The 13,813-nt window shown below is 55.9% G+C and overlaps 1 protein-coding gene across 1 annotated transcript in view; it reads right to left on the bottom strand.

Annotated features, from left to right (window-relative positions):
* GTF3C1 (general transcription factor IIIC subunit 1) overlaps window positions 1-13,813 on the bottom strand; it is a 70,549-nt gene that overhangs the window by 28,362 nt on the left and 28,374 nt on the right. Inside the window, exons 7-14 of the mRNA XM_034989015.1 lie at window positions 12,316-12,483; window positions 10,502-10,617; window positions 9,119-9,425; window positions 8,270-8,487; window positions 5,963-6,099; window positions 4,811-4,964; window positions 2,313-2,416; window positions 973-1,154 (exon numbers count right to left, since the gene is read on the bottom strand). Of these exons, the coding sequence (XP_034844906.1) occupies window positions 973-1,154; window positions 2,313-2,416; window positions 4,811-4,964; window positions 5,963-6,099; window positions 8,270-8,487; window positions 9,119-9,425; window positions 10,502-10,617; window positions 12,316-12,483 (1,386 nt within the window). The remainder of the gene's footprint in view (window positions 1-972; window positions 1,155-2,312; window positions 2,417-4,810; window positions 4,965-5,962; window positions 6,100-8,269; window positions 8,488-9,118; window positions 9,426-10,501; window positions 10,618-12,315; window positions 12,484-13,813) is intronic.

The following is a 13,813-nucleotide window of genomic DNA, read 5'->3' as shown; positions in this document are numbered from 1 at the left end:
CAAAATATCCCCAAATCTAGGTTCTTTGAAAGCATCTGGTTTTTTTGATGACACAAATAAAGCGTTCCTTGGCCTTCCCCAGGGAGAGAAGACAGGTGAGGGAGCAGGGAACCACGGGAGCAGGGCAGCGGGGGCGGGCGGCCAGGAGGCCCTCCTCCACCGCCATGCCCACCGGAGGAACACGCTCACCGTCTTCTGTCTGCACAAGCGCAGGCGCTGCTCACCTGCACCTGCTCCTGCCGGGGGCCCTCCCTCAGCCGGCACTTCCTAAGCCCGAAAGAGCGAAGGCAGGCCACACGGCTGTGACCGCGTGCGCAGAGAGGGAGGTCACACAAACGGCCTCTTCCGCCTGGGATCGTAGGTCTGCTGGGCTGGGTGCCACACCAGGACACGGTCCGCACCCTGCCAGGTCACCTCTGCCCTCCCCCGCCAACGAGCAGGCTTATGGCCAAGAGAGGTGTAAAGCCCCACCCCGGCCATCGGCACGTGCCCTGCACGCGTTCACGTCGGAGCAGCTTGGTGGGAGCCCAGGGAGGAGGCAACCCGGTCAGAGAATGGACTCTGGGAAAATTATACAAATGTCCAAACTCTTCAGTGACTATAACTACCAGAAGTGTTGAGGTCAGGAACAACAGAGGTTTTTAGTGGCTTAGAGGATGTTCCAGCCCAAGGACACTGAGCAGAAGGAATTCATCTTTGTGACTCAATTCCTCACGTTACGATCTAGCACAGTTTCATCTGAGTCTCCTGATAGCCTTGTGACGTATACAGGGCAAGAATCATGCCCACTGTGCAGATGGGGAAATTGAGGCCACTGGAGGCCATGGGACCACATGACCCAGCTAGCGATTCAGACCTGCTTCTTCGGACTACAGCCCAGTGCTAGAACGCAGAACAGCAAGTGACTCAAACATCATCATGCAGACAACCAATGACACATCACCAGATGTTGACGTGGAGCTGCTTTTTTACCTATAACAGGGTTATAATTTTTCAGCTGGGTGATGCCCATTTTCTCATCAGTTTTCTTCACCCGTCCACTTTCTGGTTTAGAGGAAGCATTCAACTGAGAGTCTCCTGATCCACTCGGACCCTCTTTTCCTTGACTTTCTTCTTCAACTTCTTGAGGCACTGGAGGCTGGGGCACTTTAACCCTGCAGTTCAAATACAAGATCGATAGCGTGTTGGGAGAACGAGCACTGGGAGGAAGGACAGGGTCTGCCCTCGGGAATCAGATGAAGCCACTTGGCCCTGAAGTTTCAACCTCACCTGCCTGTCAAAGTCAAGCAGATGATGTGAATGAATAAAATGTGTCAGGTCACTAGACATTTGGAGGTGACAGGGCCTGTGGTGACCTGCAGAGGGCACCCCCACCTACAGGGCAGCTGCTACCTTGTAAGAAAAGCAGGCCCAATGTGCTGGGTCCTCTGACACTTTCAGAAATGCCAGTGATCTGGGACACCTGGGCGTGGCTCAATCAGTGAAGGGTCCGACTCGTGACTTCGGCTCAGGTCATGATCTCAGGGTGGTGAGATCGAGTTCTGTGCTCAGCGGGCAGTCTGCTGGAGATTCTTGTTCTCCTTCTCCCTCTGCCCCCCATCCCTGCTCGCTCGCTCGCTCTCTCTAAATTAATTAATTTAAAAAACAGTGCCAGAGATCAGGAATTGATGTGAAATCCATCACCAACTGGTTCCAGCCAAGGTCTGCATTCCACGTGGAGCCCTGTGCCCGCCCACTGGCCACCTCCAGTTTAAACCCAGCTAAGAATTTTCTCCCACCCCTGAGTTTTCTCAGCCCGTGAGACGGTTTACGAACAAAATTAGACAAGGCCTCAGAAAGGCAACTAGACTTCATTTTGAGCCATTAGGAGACTGAGTGAGCTTCACACTTCACAGGGCCCATGATTTGGAGTGCTCTGTCGACACCATTAGGCAGAGTAGAATGAACAACAGGACTTTTGTTTTTTCCTTAAAAATCCAGAAATTGGGGGCGCCTGGGTGGCTCAGTTGGTTAAGCGTCTGCCTTTGGCTCAGGTCATGATCTCAGGGTCCTGGGATTGAGCCCCGCATCGGGCTCTCTGCTCAGTGGGGAGTCTGCTTCTCCCTCTCCCTCTGCTGCTACCCTAGCTTGTGCTCTCTCTCTCAAATAAATAAAATCTTAAAAAAAAAAAAAAATCCAGAAATTGCTCCTAAACCAGTGAATGCACTGATCTCACCTGAGTATAAATAAAGGGTGTTTGTGGAAACTGCTACAGGCAGGGACACAAAGACCCAGGCAGCTTCCATGGATTCCTGTGGGGTGCCGCCACTTGCCTGTTTGCTGTGCTGGAATTGGAGATCCGGAAACGGACCTGCTCGATGGCACTTCTCACCAGCGGGTCATTCTGGTCCATGGACGGGTGCACAACCAGATCCACCTGCGGAGTGAGAGGTCGGAGAGTCTGGGGAGGAGCTGAGGGAGATCTAGCTCTACACCTCGGTTCCTCGGGGGGTGCCACCCCGTTGACATCTGTGTCCATTAACGTTTCCAAGAGACATCTGAGACCGAAGCGAAAGGCGTCGCTCAATAGTTTGCCATTGCAATTTCTGGCACCAAGATCCCTCGAGTGAGCAAGCGAGAAAGCTCTGCCACTGGAAATGTGCTGCTCAGGTCAGGTGAGGAACGTCTGCCCTGGAAAGAGTGCAGCCTGCCCTGCGGCCCGCTCCTGACACCCCACCACAGCTATCTGAGAACTTCCCACAGTGGCTCCTGAGTCCTGCGGGCTTCCATCTGGAAAAGGTAAGCAGCTTTCATTAATCTGCCCTCACTGAGAGCGCCGTCGTGGGACTCCTGCCAGGTGTGCGTCTAAACCAACTGGCAGAGGATTTAGAGCCGCTTTTGTCCTTTCACCTCGTCCGAGGTACTGAAGGTAAACAGTTAGGGTAGTGACCATTTCATGTGCGTCATCTGGGGTGACAAAGGGAAACAGCTTGGTGGAGGTGAGCAGAAGGGTGCGAGGGTGGTGGCCGGGCGAGAGATGGCAGGCATCACGGTCACGGCCCCCCGAGAGCCAGGTTCGCTTCCGTCTCTGCCACTGGCTGGACAGAGCAAGGTAAGGTTTCCTAAATGGGTGACTCTGGCCGGCAGGCCTCATGGGGAGAGGTGCGTCACACGGAATGGGCAGTACCGCCTGGACGGGGACCAGCTTCTCATCTAGGAAATGGGGACCCTTCTTCAACGCCCTGCCAACTCTTGGGGGCTTCTGTGAGGCTCCAGTGAGATGCAGGGAGGCAACACCTTGGAGCATTTACAAGCATGGTGCAAATACAACGCATTCCCGTTCCCCCACTGCACAGTGGTCAGTCCAGTCCCCGAAGGCCCAGCGGGCAGGGCAGGACATAGGAGCAAAGGCCGAAGCGGGTGCTGCCACCCAGCAGCTCCAATCAACGTACCTCCAGGGGGTCAGCGGGCAGCCCACCGGCAGCACGGGCCCTGTGCGCCGGACAAAGTGCCGGGGAGCCACTTCAGCGGACTCTGGAGGCCAATGCACAGCACTGCAGCCCTCCCCAGCCGGGCACACCCAGGCTGCTAGGACAGTGACGTCAGCGGTGCCCATGGCAGCAGGCCCAGCACTGGTGCCTTCACATCTGAGGTCGTGGGATCCTCGGGGCTTACTCGTGGCGCTCTGGCTCCCACCCCCTCCATTCCGCCCGGTGGACACCAGGCCAAACTGGAGCTGGACACACAGCAGTTCCCTGGGCCACTCCTAGACTGGTGGAGATTTTCTTGCCCTCATCCCCATCCTGAGAAGGCTACCTACCCCCCCCCCCCCCCAAAATAACTGCTCTGTGAAGAGGAACAGAAATCTAAGGGGCTGATGCTGAGGGGTGGGGGCTTTTGTCCTTCAATGAGAGAGGTCAGCACAAGGACCCCCTGCCTGCTCCAGGGGAGGAGTGGCAGGTTGGTGTGGGGGACAGGAGAAGGGCAAGGTCAAGGGGACTCAACAGCAGACAGAAAACTGATGAGAGCTGCCAACCCAGAAGGGCAGAAACGATGTAAGTTATTTCTCACACTGCTCTGTGTTTCTCAAACTTCAACTGTCTCCAAAAAATAAAGTAAAAAAATGAAATGACCTTGCCAGCTTATTAAGGAAACACCACATCAAAGCACAGCTTTCTTAAGGCAGATATTTGCAACGCAGCCAGAAAGAAAGGGTGAGGCAATTACCAGTGCCTGTCCCCGCAGCACCTTCCCTCTGGTCCCCGCGCCCGGCGGGGCTCTAATTCCTCTAACCCTGAAAAACGCAAGTCTTAGCATACGTGCAGACTGCTGAGCTCCAGGTGCTACGGGAATGGCCCCCAACTTTAAATTTCACAAGAACAGACAAACTGAAGCCAGAAGATCTACAGGTGTGCAGTGCGTCCTGAGTCACCACTGTCACTTCCTCGGGGACGTTTCCTCGAGTCTCCACGGAAATTGTCCTTGATGCCCTGGTCTACACCCTCCACCTGCTAAACATGGCTGAATCTCTACCAGCACTGCTCTGGACTTCAGTGTGTCCTACTTGGCTTCCTGTCACTCAGGGCGGGCCTGGGCGCTGGACACCTGCTCTCGGGCCTGTGCGTGCTGCTCTGAGGTCCAAGCGAGTTATTCCTCTTTTGGGTTTCCTGCCCCCACGGCCCCTGCTCCCCAGATGAGGAGGCACAACGGGAGACTGAGTTACTGGCAACAAAAGGAACAAGTGAAAACGAACGAGGACAAGAGGAGCCCGACAGGAAAACAGCCAACAGCATGAGGCTGGCGTGGTGGGCGGCCGGAGAGCCTAGCGTACCTTCTTCTTGATGCCATCCTGAATAACCGTGGTCCGATACAGTCTCAGGAGGCCCTCCTCAGACAGGTTGCGCACCAAGCGGACAATGGACTTCTTGCAGCACTTGGTAGACACACCTTCTTGCTTCTCCTGATCCATGATCATTTTCTGAATCCTGGGGTGTCACCAAATACGAAGTTAATATTCCCAATAATCTCATCATGAGGTAGCTAAAGACAAGCCGCCACTCACAGCAGCTTCACATGCTGTGCCCTTCCCTGGGACCCAACGGGAGGGCGTGATTCATTACAATGATGGGGACCCTGGGGCCGTGATGGGGATCTGTCTGCACCCTGTCTCCGTGCTAATTTAACTCCCAGACACAGGACGGTCCAGTGTTCTGCTGTCAATACTCAGGTCCGCAGCTCTTTCTGATTCCTCTCCTCATGCGTCTCACTGTCTAGATCTTACCGAGTCACTGCAGTGACGTTTCCAGATCACTGATCCTTGAATGGCAAGGCCAGCAGGATATTAGCAATGCCCGGCCAAACCCCTCACAGTAGAGACGAGGGGACGAAGGCAGCACTGTCTGCACACGGTCTCCCCAGCCCCCAGTTAGAGAACTAGGACGAGGCTCCTTGACTAAGGACAAGGCTTCTTCTACTCGAGCAGCTCTGACGCTGGGTGCCTCCGACGCCCGAAGATGCGGCCCAGGAGGCGGTGGTGATGGTGGGTCACAAGGACCCCATCAGAGTGCGGAGCATCTACGTGCACAGAGCCACCCCAGACACAGAAGCTTTACCTGCATCTGTTTTTGCTTTCGTATCAGACTGCGTTTGAACCAGAGGCTCCATGCAGAACTAAGAACAGTTTATAAGCTGATGCGATTATTTGCCTACGTTTCTTCTCCAAGGAAAGAGAGGGGCCCTGCCCTTTCCCCATCTTCCACTTCTCGCTCACTCACTCTCTCCCCGTCTAGGGGCTCGATGTTCCTCAACGTCTACACTTCCCGAATCACTAGAACAAGTGCTAAATCCTTTCTACCACACAGGGATGCCGTGAGAATCTATGCAGCAGAGGAAGACTCAGAAGCCTCTCGGTCACATCTGTGGCTTGTGATATGAGCTGGCCTGAGATTTACTGTTAGTGCAAGACAGACAGACGGCTCCTTACGTGAACAAGCTCTCGATTAAGCGCAGATTGGTGACGGCTTCTATGATCAGGTTCCTGCGTTTGAGGAGTCGGTAAGTTTCGTGGGGTTTGTCTTGGCCTGGGCCATGCTTCCCCGTCTTCTGGGAACTGCCACTCTCCTAGAGCAGGGACCAAGAGAGTAAGAACACAACGGGCTCAGTGAGGTTAGGGGGCCAGACACTGTCGCCGCAGGTGCGCTTTGCCTCTTTAGGGAATTTCTATGCCCACGTTTCAAGAAGGAAAGTCCAGAGGGCTGTGACTCTCTGGGAATATCAGACAGAAGCAGAGGCAGGCTTCTGGGTTCACACAGCTGTCCCTCGGTATGTTAGGATGTGTGCCCAATGAGACAAAGGGAGAAGAAGAGGGCTGTGCGCGCGCTCTCCCGTTCCTGCCAAAATGCCCACGGTTCTCTTCATGGCTCCGGTCTTCTAAGAGCTTCCGTGAACTCGTTCCATTTGCCCTTGGATCAGATCTATTAAAACCCCCGTGTGTCCCCTGAAGGGAAGGGAAATCCTGACTCCAACATACTCCTTGCAAATCACTTGGCACAAATGAGCACCCCATGGTGGCCCAGGGCCTCCTGCGCTGGATGCCCTCCTCACCTGAAGCAGCGCTTTCAGGAGAATGAGACCGAGCTCGAGGAGGCTGCTTGCTGCTAATGTCAGAACAGCTAGCCTCAGATCACGTCCCTGCTGAGGGCCAGGGCTTCGGGAGAGGCACGGTTCTTCCCTGAAGGGGAACCAGCTCAAAAGGGCTCAAGATTCAAGAAGGGGCCCAAGAGAAAGACCTCTGTGCTCTCCCGCACTAGAGCAAACATTCTGGAGGGGAGCCACATGAGTACATGGGCCACCTGCCGGCGGGGGGGAGGGGGCGGCTGGAGAGCAAGGTAAAGAGGTGCTCTACCAACGGCCCTCCAGTTATGGCCTTCACACCTTCTTCTCAGCACAAGGCAGAAAGAAGGACAGCATTCTGCTCTTACTTTGGGAACAGATTTCTAAGAGGAAGAGGAAGAGAAAGAGCTGAGCCAGGCAAAGGCATTCTAGGACCTGGACGGAGCGTGCGTGCTACTGGAGACATGTGAGCCTGATCAGAAGGTGCCAAGGGGGTAGGGAGGTGAGCAAGGTAGGCAGACCCTCCGGAACCTGCCGGGATCCACCTGCTGGCAGGCCTAGCTTCTTCAGTGAGACACAGTCCCAGCCGGGACTTGAGAAGTTATGGCATCCAAAGGCGAGGAAGGGGTTGAGAGTTTCTAGAAAAATCCAGGGAAAGCCTTCGCACCCCACGCTCCATCGCTTCTGCCGTAAGGCAGGTACCAAGAGCAGAGGCCTCCACACCAGTGAGGGAGAAGCATGGGGGGAGCTCCACACACATGGGTTCTTGTCCCCACTCTGCATCTGCCGGGCAGGCAAGTCGCCCACTCCCCAGGGACCTCCCCGTTTTGCCCCGGCCCAGAGCCAACACTGCTCTGACAGGGGTGCCGTGAGGCCTCCATGAAAGAGCAAGACCAGTATGTAAAGCCGCCCCAATCCCAGCTGTGCCCTGCGCAAGCTGCCTCGTCCTGACGCCGTGCTTCTGAAGCACAGGGGACGCGTTCAAGTGACAAAGGACAGCAGAAGGTGAACTGAATCCCATCACAAGAGTGGCGCTCCTGTGTCAACGGCCTTTTTAATCCTTCTAATTACGCTGATGGAAAGCATTTGATTCTATCGCGTCTTTAACGTGGTGACACCCAATAATATCTGGCCAGAACGTACTGAACAGTTTGGGTTTTCTTTGATCTATTTTATAATTCCCTTCCTGTCATGGCAAATGATACCGGCCGTTCATCTAAGGCAGGGCTTCTCGGCGCGGGCACTGCTGACATCTGGGGCCGGCTAACTCTCCCCTGTGGGCTGTCCCTGCACATTTGAGACTAAGCAGCACCCCCTGGTCTCCACCTCCCAGACGCCGGTGGCCCCCGCTCCCCCAGCCGTGACCAGTAGACATGCCCCGTCCAGACATGTCAGATGTCCCCGGGGAGGCTAAGTCGGCTGAGAGTGGGAAGAACCGCTCATCTAAACAAATGTTCCTTCCAAAATAAACTTCAACAGAAAGAGTGAGTGATTGGAAATGACAAGGCCGTGTAAACAACAGTGCCGCTTTCTGGCTGGGAGCACTCAGCACGCAGTGCTCGCACCCTCACTGGCTTTGCCGCGGTTGCTGTGACTCGGGCGCACAGAACTGAGAAGGCCGAGCTCTGCCTGTCAGCGGCCCATCAGAGAAAGGGCGCGCCCCACCATGAGCACTCACCTTTGGGTTCTCGAGCCTGACCTCTTCGATCACGGTTATGTCACCGCTGCTGCTCTTCGTGCAGCGGGAGCCGAAGGACACGCCGGGGTCTGCGGAGCTGCCGGGGTCCTGCGGGCCATCCCTGCTCGCGGAGCTCTGGCAGCGTTTCTCCTCAGCCGCCCCCAGGGAGGAAGGCAGCTGCTTCTTCTGTGGGTGGAGGTTTCCGACTTTCCAGCCCCCTGCAGTGGAGGGGTGGGGGGAGCATGAGCGAACTGCGGCCCCCTCAAGGGCCACCAAGAAGGGCACTTACCCTCAGCAGCCAGACCAGCCCCATGCGGGCCCAGGATTCCATGCGGCTGGTTGGAGGACTCGCGGACAGGACCAAGTGAGCAGTGTGGGTGCCCATCCCCGCCCCACTGCCCTGCCTGGCTGGACGCCAGACCTGCAAACTTGTCATGGGCTCCACCCGCCACACGTTTAACAAAGTTCTAACTCAACTAAAAACTTGAGGGCTCGTCAGATGGCTGGAGGGTAGGGGACGGAGGAAGTTGACTGGATCGCATCCCCTTACTAGTAAAAACACAACAAAACAAAATGAACATTGGCCAAGGAGGACTGACTTGCAAGCAGCCAGGAGACAGACCACATGACCGTCTCCTCCAAATTTAGGATTATGTGATCATGTGACACCAACAGGTGCCCAGTTAGGACAGCACCAAGGAGATCCTCAGGTGTCCGCTAAACCGAATGGGCTGTTTTCTGAACATTCCCAGAGCCGGGCGGGATCGGCAGCAGCTCAGATGGAGGGCACACACGCGCCCCCAGCCTCACCCGCCCTCCCCACCCCCCGACCCCGAGGGCACCCCCTACCCTTTGCTGAGGTGGACTGATGAGGCTGGGTCCCGAGACTGGCGTTCAGGCAGGCCTTCCCGTCACTCTGGGACACTCTGCCTCTCCTCTTGCTGCGGCCCTCCTCCTCGCTGTCGGACTCGGAGAGGAACGTGTCCTCCCCTTCAGGCACGAGTGACTCCTCCTGCACCGAGGCCAGGCTCACTGTGGTCAGCAGCTGGCTCCGGGCTTTCTCCCTTTTGTACTGCCGGCTCAGATCGCTCTCTTCTGCAAACACGCAGGAGATGTACTTGGTGGTCCGCTGACGTCCTTCATCTTCCATGAACCCCTAGTGGGGATATGAGATGTGTTCAATCACATTTGGAGCGCATGACAACACTCAGGCATGCGGGTGAGCGGGGGCTGCTTCCTGATCTTTCCTGCACCTCCCGTCACCACCGGGGCCCCGCGTCGGCCCCGCTGACGTTCCCTCACTGTCTTCCTGTCTGCTCATTTCTCAGGTGCTGCTTCCACAGGCCTGTCGGAGATGGTTTTCCACACTGCAATCCTGAGCGTGTGTCTGCTCTACGGAACCGTGAGCTCCTTGAGGGCAGGGTCCTAACTTGGCCCTCTCCAACTCCCCAGTGCCTGACACGGGACTAGACCTACAGGAAATGGTTAGGGAGCAGTGAGTGTTAGCTATGCAGGATTCGAGGGTTCAGAAATGTTGTCACGGACTGGAGGTCACCAGCTCCATGCGGCCCCTGCCTTGGGGGCGGAGGATGAGGCCATCACCAACCCACACTCATTCTTATCTTCCGGAACAGGGGAAAAGGGGCTTCCCCGGGCCCTTAATGGCAGGAAGAGCAACATCTTCTATACGCCAAGCTCATGCCAAGGCACACGCCAAGCGTTCTGCAATCATTAGCTCGACTGTAATCCAGCCTTCCAGCAAAATGGTCAAAATGTTGGCAAGAAGAGAGGGAAGGATAGGGCTGGAATGCAGGCATGAGTTCTGAAAGGGGACCAGCAGACGCGTTCGGTCAGCCAACTCGCTGTCCCCAGGAGCCAGGCAAGTGAGGAGAGAGAGGGAGGCCTGAGTGGAGAGGGCCCCCGGACAGCACCTGCTTTGACTAAAGGGGCTGCAGGAGGTTAGCCAGCTTCCTGGGAGTCCCCACACGGCTATGCCCCCCACACGGCCACATCTCCTGCTGACTTTTCAGAGCTGAAGACTCATTCTGTTTTTAAAAAGTGAAAACCAACAAAAACCAGTGTCAGGGAGTCGGCAGGGGGTGGGGTGGGGGGGACGACATGACGTGCCTGTGTGCAGCCACCTGCCACCGAGACCGGCTGAGACAGCCCTTGGCTATCACGCCCCGTGTGCACCCAGGTGCTATGAAGCATGCGCATGACTCGTGATGTTACCTTGACAACCTTGAATCTCTGAAGAAGACGACACAGCATTCTTGCTTCCAGCTTTCCCACATTCATAGCCACTCGGATTTCAGCTTGGGAAATTCCTTTCGTGCCTCTGCGCTCAACTGTGGGAAACGATATAAGGTGTGAGCCTCGGCCTCTGCGAAGGAGCCCTCCTGCACAAGGCCACGTCCATTCCCGCCACCCTCGTGAAGCCCAGACTCGTCAATGTGGTGGAACCAACACGCAGAATACAATCTATCTCCTCTCTCCCTGCCCTACCAAGGGCCCTTGAACACTCCCCCCAAAACCTCATGCTTTGGTGCTGCCAGATACATGAAACGGATCCTGTTTTTTTTAAAAAAAATTTTAATTAAGAACTTTTGTCCGTTTCCCTGGCTTTCTGGGCGGACTCAGAGGCATTCCGAACCCCGATGCCAGAGCGGCCCGTCACAGTTGCCGGCCAGGGGGCCGGGGGACCAGATGCCGCCGGGCACCGCAGTAGGTGAGCGGCAGGCGACTGTGCTCTGTTACCGGCTCCCTCTACTTGGCAGCTGCTGCCCTACTACGTGCTGTCACTGTCTGTGCCTCCAAGAAGCCTTCTGAAATTCACTCAGTGGCTCTGGGACTGGGAAGTCCAGGACGGAGTCTGGTAGCCTTGGGGGCAGGCATGGCAGGAGGCCCCCCCCCCCCAAAGTGCACGAACCACAGGGCAGGCTTTGCAGCAAAGCTCTGTGTTCAGAAAACAGTTCCCGCTTTATTTCCTGCTGCAGTGCACACTTGAGGCTGCCGGGTATGAGCCGTCTGGATAAAGGAGAGCTTGCAGCCTTGTACTTGCACAAAAATAAACATCAGAATGAAGGGCGGGGCGCCGGGGTGGCTCAGTCGGTTAAGCGTCCGACTCTTGGTTTCAGCTCGGGTCATGATCTCAGGGTTGTGAGATCGGGTCCAAAGCTGGGCTCCATGCTGGGTGTGGAGCCTGCTTAAGATTCTCTCTCCCCCTCTTCTTCCCCCACCCCCCAAACCAAGTGCACACTTGCACTTTCTCTCAAAAAAAAAAATAAAAAAGGGGACAAGGATGTATCACCATATCAAACTAATAACATGCTCAAAGGGGGCATGACAGGGTTAAGGGCAGCTTTTCCCAAACTGTGTTCTGAGGAACCCATTTGGAGTGATATTAAGAGTTGATAAAAAATGCCAAAAAGCCCCTCAAAAAGGCTGTGGTGATTCACCGGTGTGGCTTCGTACAAGTTGCTGACTCGCGTCCCGCGGCCACTGCACCTCCTCTGTCCTCCTCCCCACAGGGACCCGCGGCCACCCCATCTACGGCTCTGGGTCACTGCTGTCTTAGTGGATTCTAGGGGGTCTAGGGAAAGGGCGAAGAGTGGGGAGAGAGGATTACCCACCCCCCCGCCATCACTAGACTCCAAGCTTGCATTAAGTCTGGACCAATTTCAGAAGATGGGGGGTGGCTCTTGAATCTTTGCACTGTTGTATTCATGGCTCAGCTTCTGAGGGCTTTCCACAGAGGAGGCCCTACACTGACATTCTGATTCTACTCCTCACTCAGTCCCCCTTATGCGCTGGGGTGCATATCATCCCCTGTGCACAGATGTGGGAACGGAGGCTCAGAGACCTTGCTACCGTTCTACCACGCTCAGATCCGACCCAAAGCCTGACCCTTCCAGGGAACCATGGGGCTCCCCGCCGCTTCCCACTCTCAACAACACAGGCCTCTCCTTCGCCACGTGGGCAACACATCTCTGGACCCGCAGTGCGCGGGAGTCACACACCCGCAGGTGCGTGCGCATGGGACCTACTGAGTTCGTAGGTCTGCGTGAGCATGTCCCGCTCGTACACGATGTCCACCGGGGGCACTGCCTTGGAGATGACCTCCTCATCTTCATCGTCGTCCTGGTCATGGTCATCCTCGACCTTCCGTTTAAATTCCTTCAGCAGCCTGAGGCAGCGCACCATGACGTCCGTCCCTAGGAACGCAACGTGGCATGTTTTCTAGCAAGGAGCAGAACACTGCTTGCGGGGGGGCGGAGCAGGGGCCGGGGGCAGAGCTGAGACAGAGACCCAGAGAACGGATGGAGTTCAGAATATTGAAAACGGCACGTCCCGGGGCACGAGACCTGAACGTGTCCTCCATAGAACCGTTCTGTGTTCCGTATAATTAGTAAACAAGGAAATGCAAATGAGAAGAATAATGAGGCGCTGCGTCAGTCGTATTCACCAAACAGCAGCCTTCTCCTGCTCGAGACAAGCTCTGCGACAGGAGGAAGCGGGCCGTCTGTCCACGCCGGCTCCCCAGCACCCAGCACGGTGCCCAGCACACGAGCAGCGCTGCCCAAAGGGTGAAAGCCACTTCTCCCCTTTTAAGGGGAGACCCACTGCCAGTAAGTCGCGGCGGCAGGGTAAACGCATTCTAGAACCCTCTGAGCGCATTGCTGGAAGGCTTTCACCAGTGATGCCAAGAGTGGGAATTTATTTCAAGAAAACTCCAGAAGGAGGCAAACGCTGCCAGCCCGAAGAGGTCCACACAGCACTCTGTGCACTAGCTTTCCAGAACCACACAAACAGTGAGGGACTGAGCGGTGGGGCACCGACAAGCCACCGCTCTGTGGGCTAGCGCGGCCCTTCAGACACTCACAATGCGCCCACACCCAACCCACGCAAGCACCATGTGAGAAAAGTAACAAGCTTGGGCCATGGCTGTACCAAGAGAAAAGCTGCAAGGGAGAGCAAAAACATCTCAACAGTTTACTAGTGCGAACTCACTCGTGTGATCCTGACAATGCCAGGAGGCATTATATAGATGGGGAAACTGAGGTTCAGAGGACGACATGAATTGCCCAAGCTCTCTGGAGCTTGTAAGCAACAAGGGCAAAGGTACTCGGGCGGCGTCACAGGTCTCCACTGCAGAAGAAATGATCCCTCACTAAGAGGTGCTAGGACACTGGAGTGTGGTGGGGGCAGAATAAGGACCCCTCGAGGGCGGCCAAGTCCCGCAACCTGGAGCCTGCGAATATGTTACCCTCTGTGGCAAGAGGGACTTGCAGGCGTGAGTGAGTTAAGGCTTTTTGCTGTGGGGATGGTCTTATCCTGGAGAATCCCGGTGGGCCAATGTCAGAGTCCTTTAGAGAGGGAGGCAGGAAGATCAGAGCAAGAGACTGGAAGATGCCAGGCTGCTGGCTTTGAAGGTGGAGGGAGAGAGTAGGAGCCAAGGAATGCAGGGGGCCTGAAGAAACTGGAAATGGCCAAGAAACAGGTTCTCTCCTAGAGCCTGCCGAAGGAGCAAAGCCCTGCCGACAT

The sequence above is a fragment of the Mirounga leonina genome, unplaced genomic scaffold (genome assembly GCF_011800145.1).
Source record: "Mirounga leonina isolate KUSES-001 unplaced genomic scaffold, KU_Mleo_1.0 Mir_454, whole genome shotgun sequence".
Classification (NCBI taxonomy): domain Eukaryota; kingdom Metazoa; phylum Chordata; class Mammalia; order Carnivora; family Phocidae; genus Mirounga; species Mirounga leonina.
Note: the sequence above shows the minus strand (reverse complement) of the source record. Positions and strands in the feature narration are given on the sequence as shown.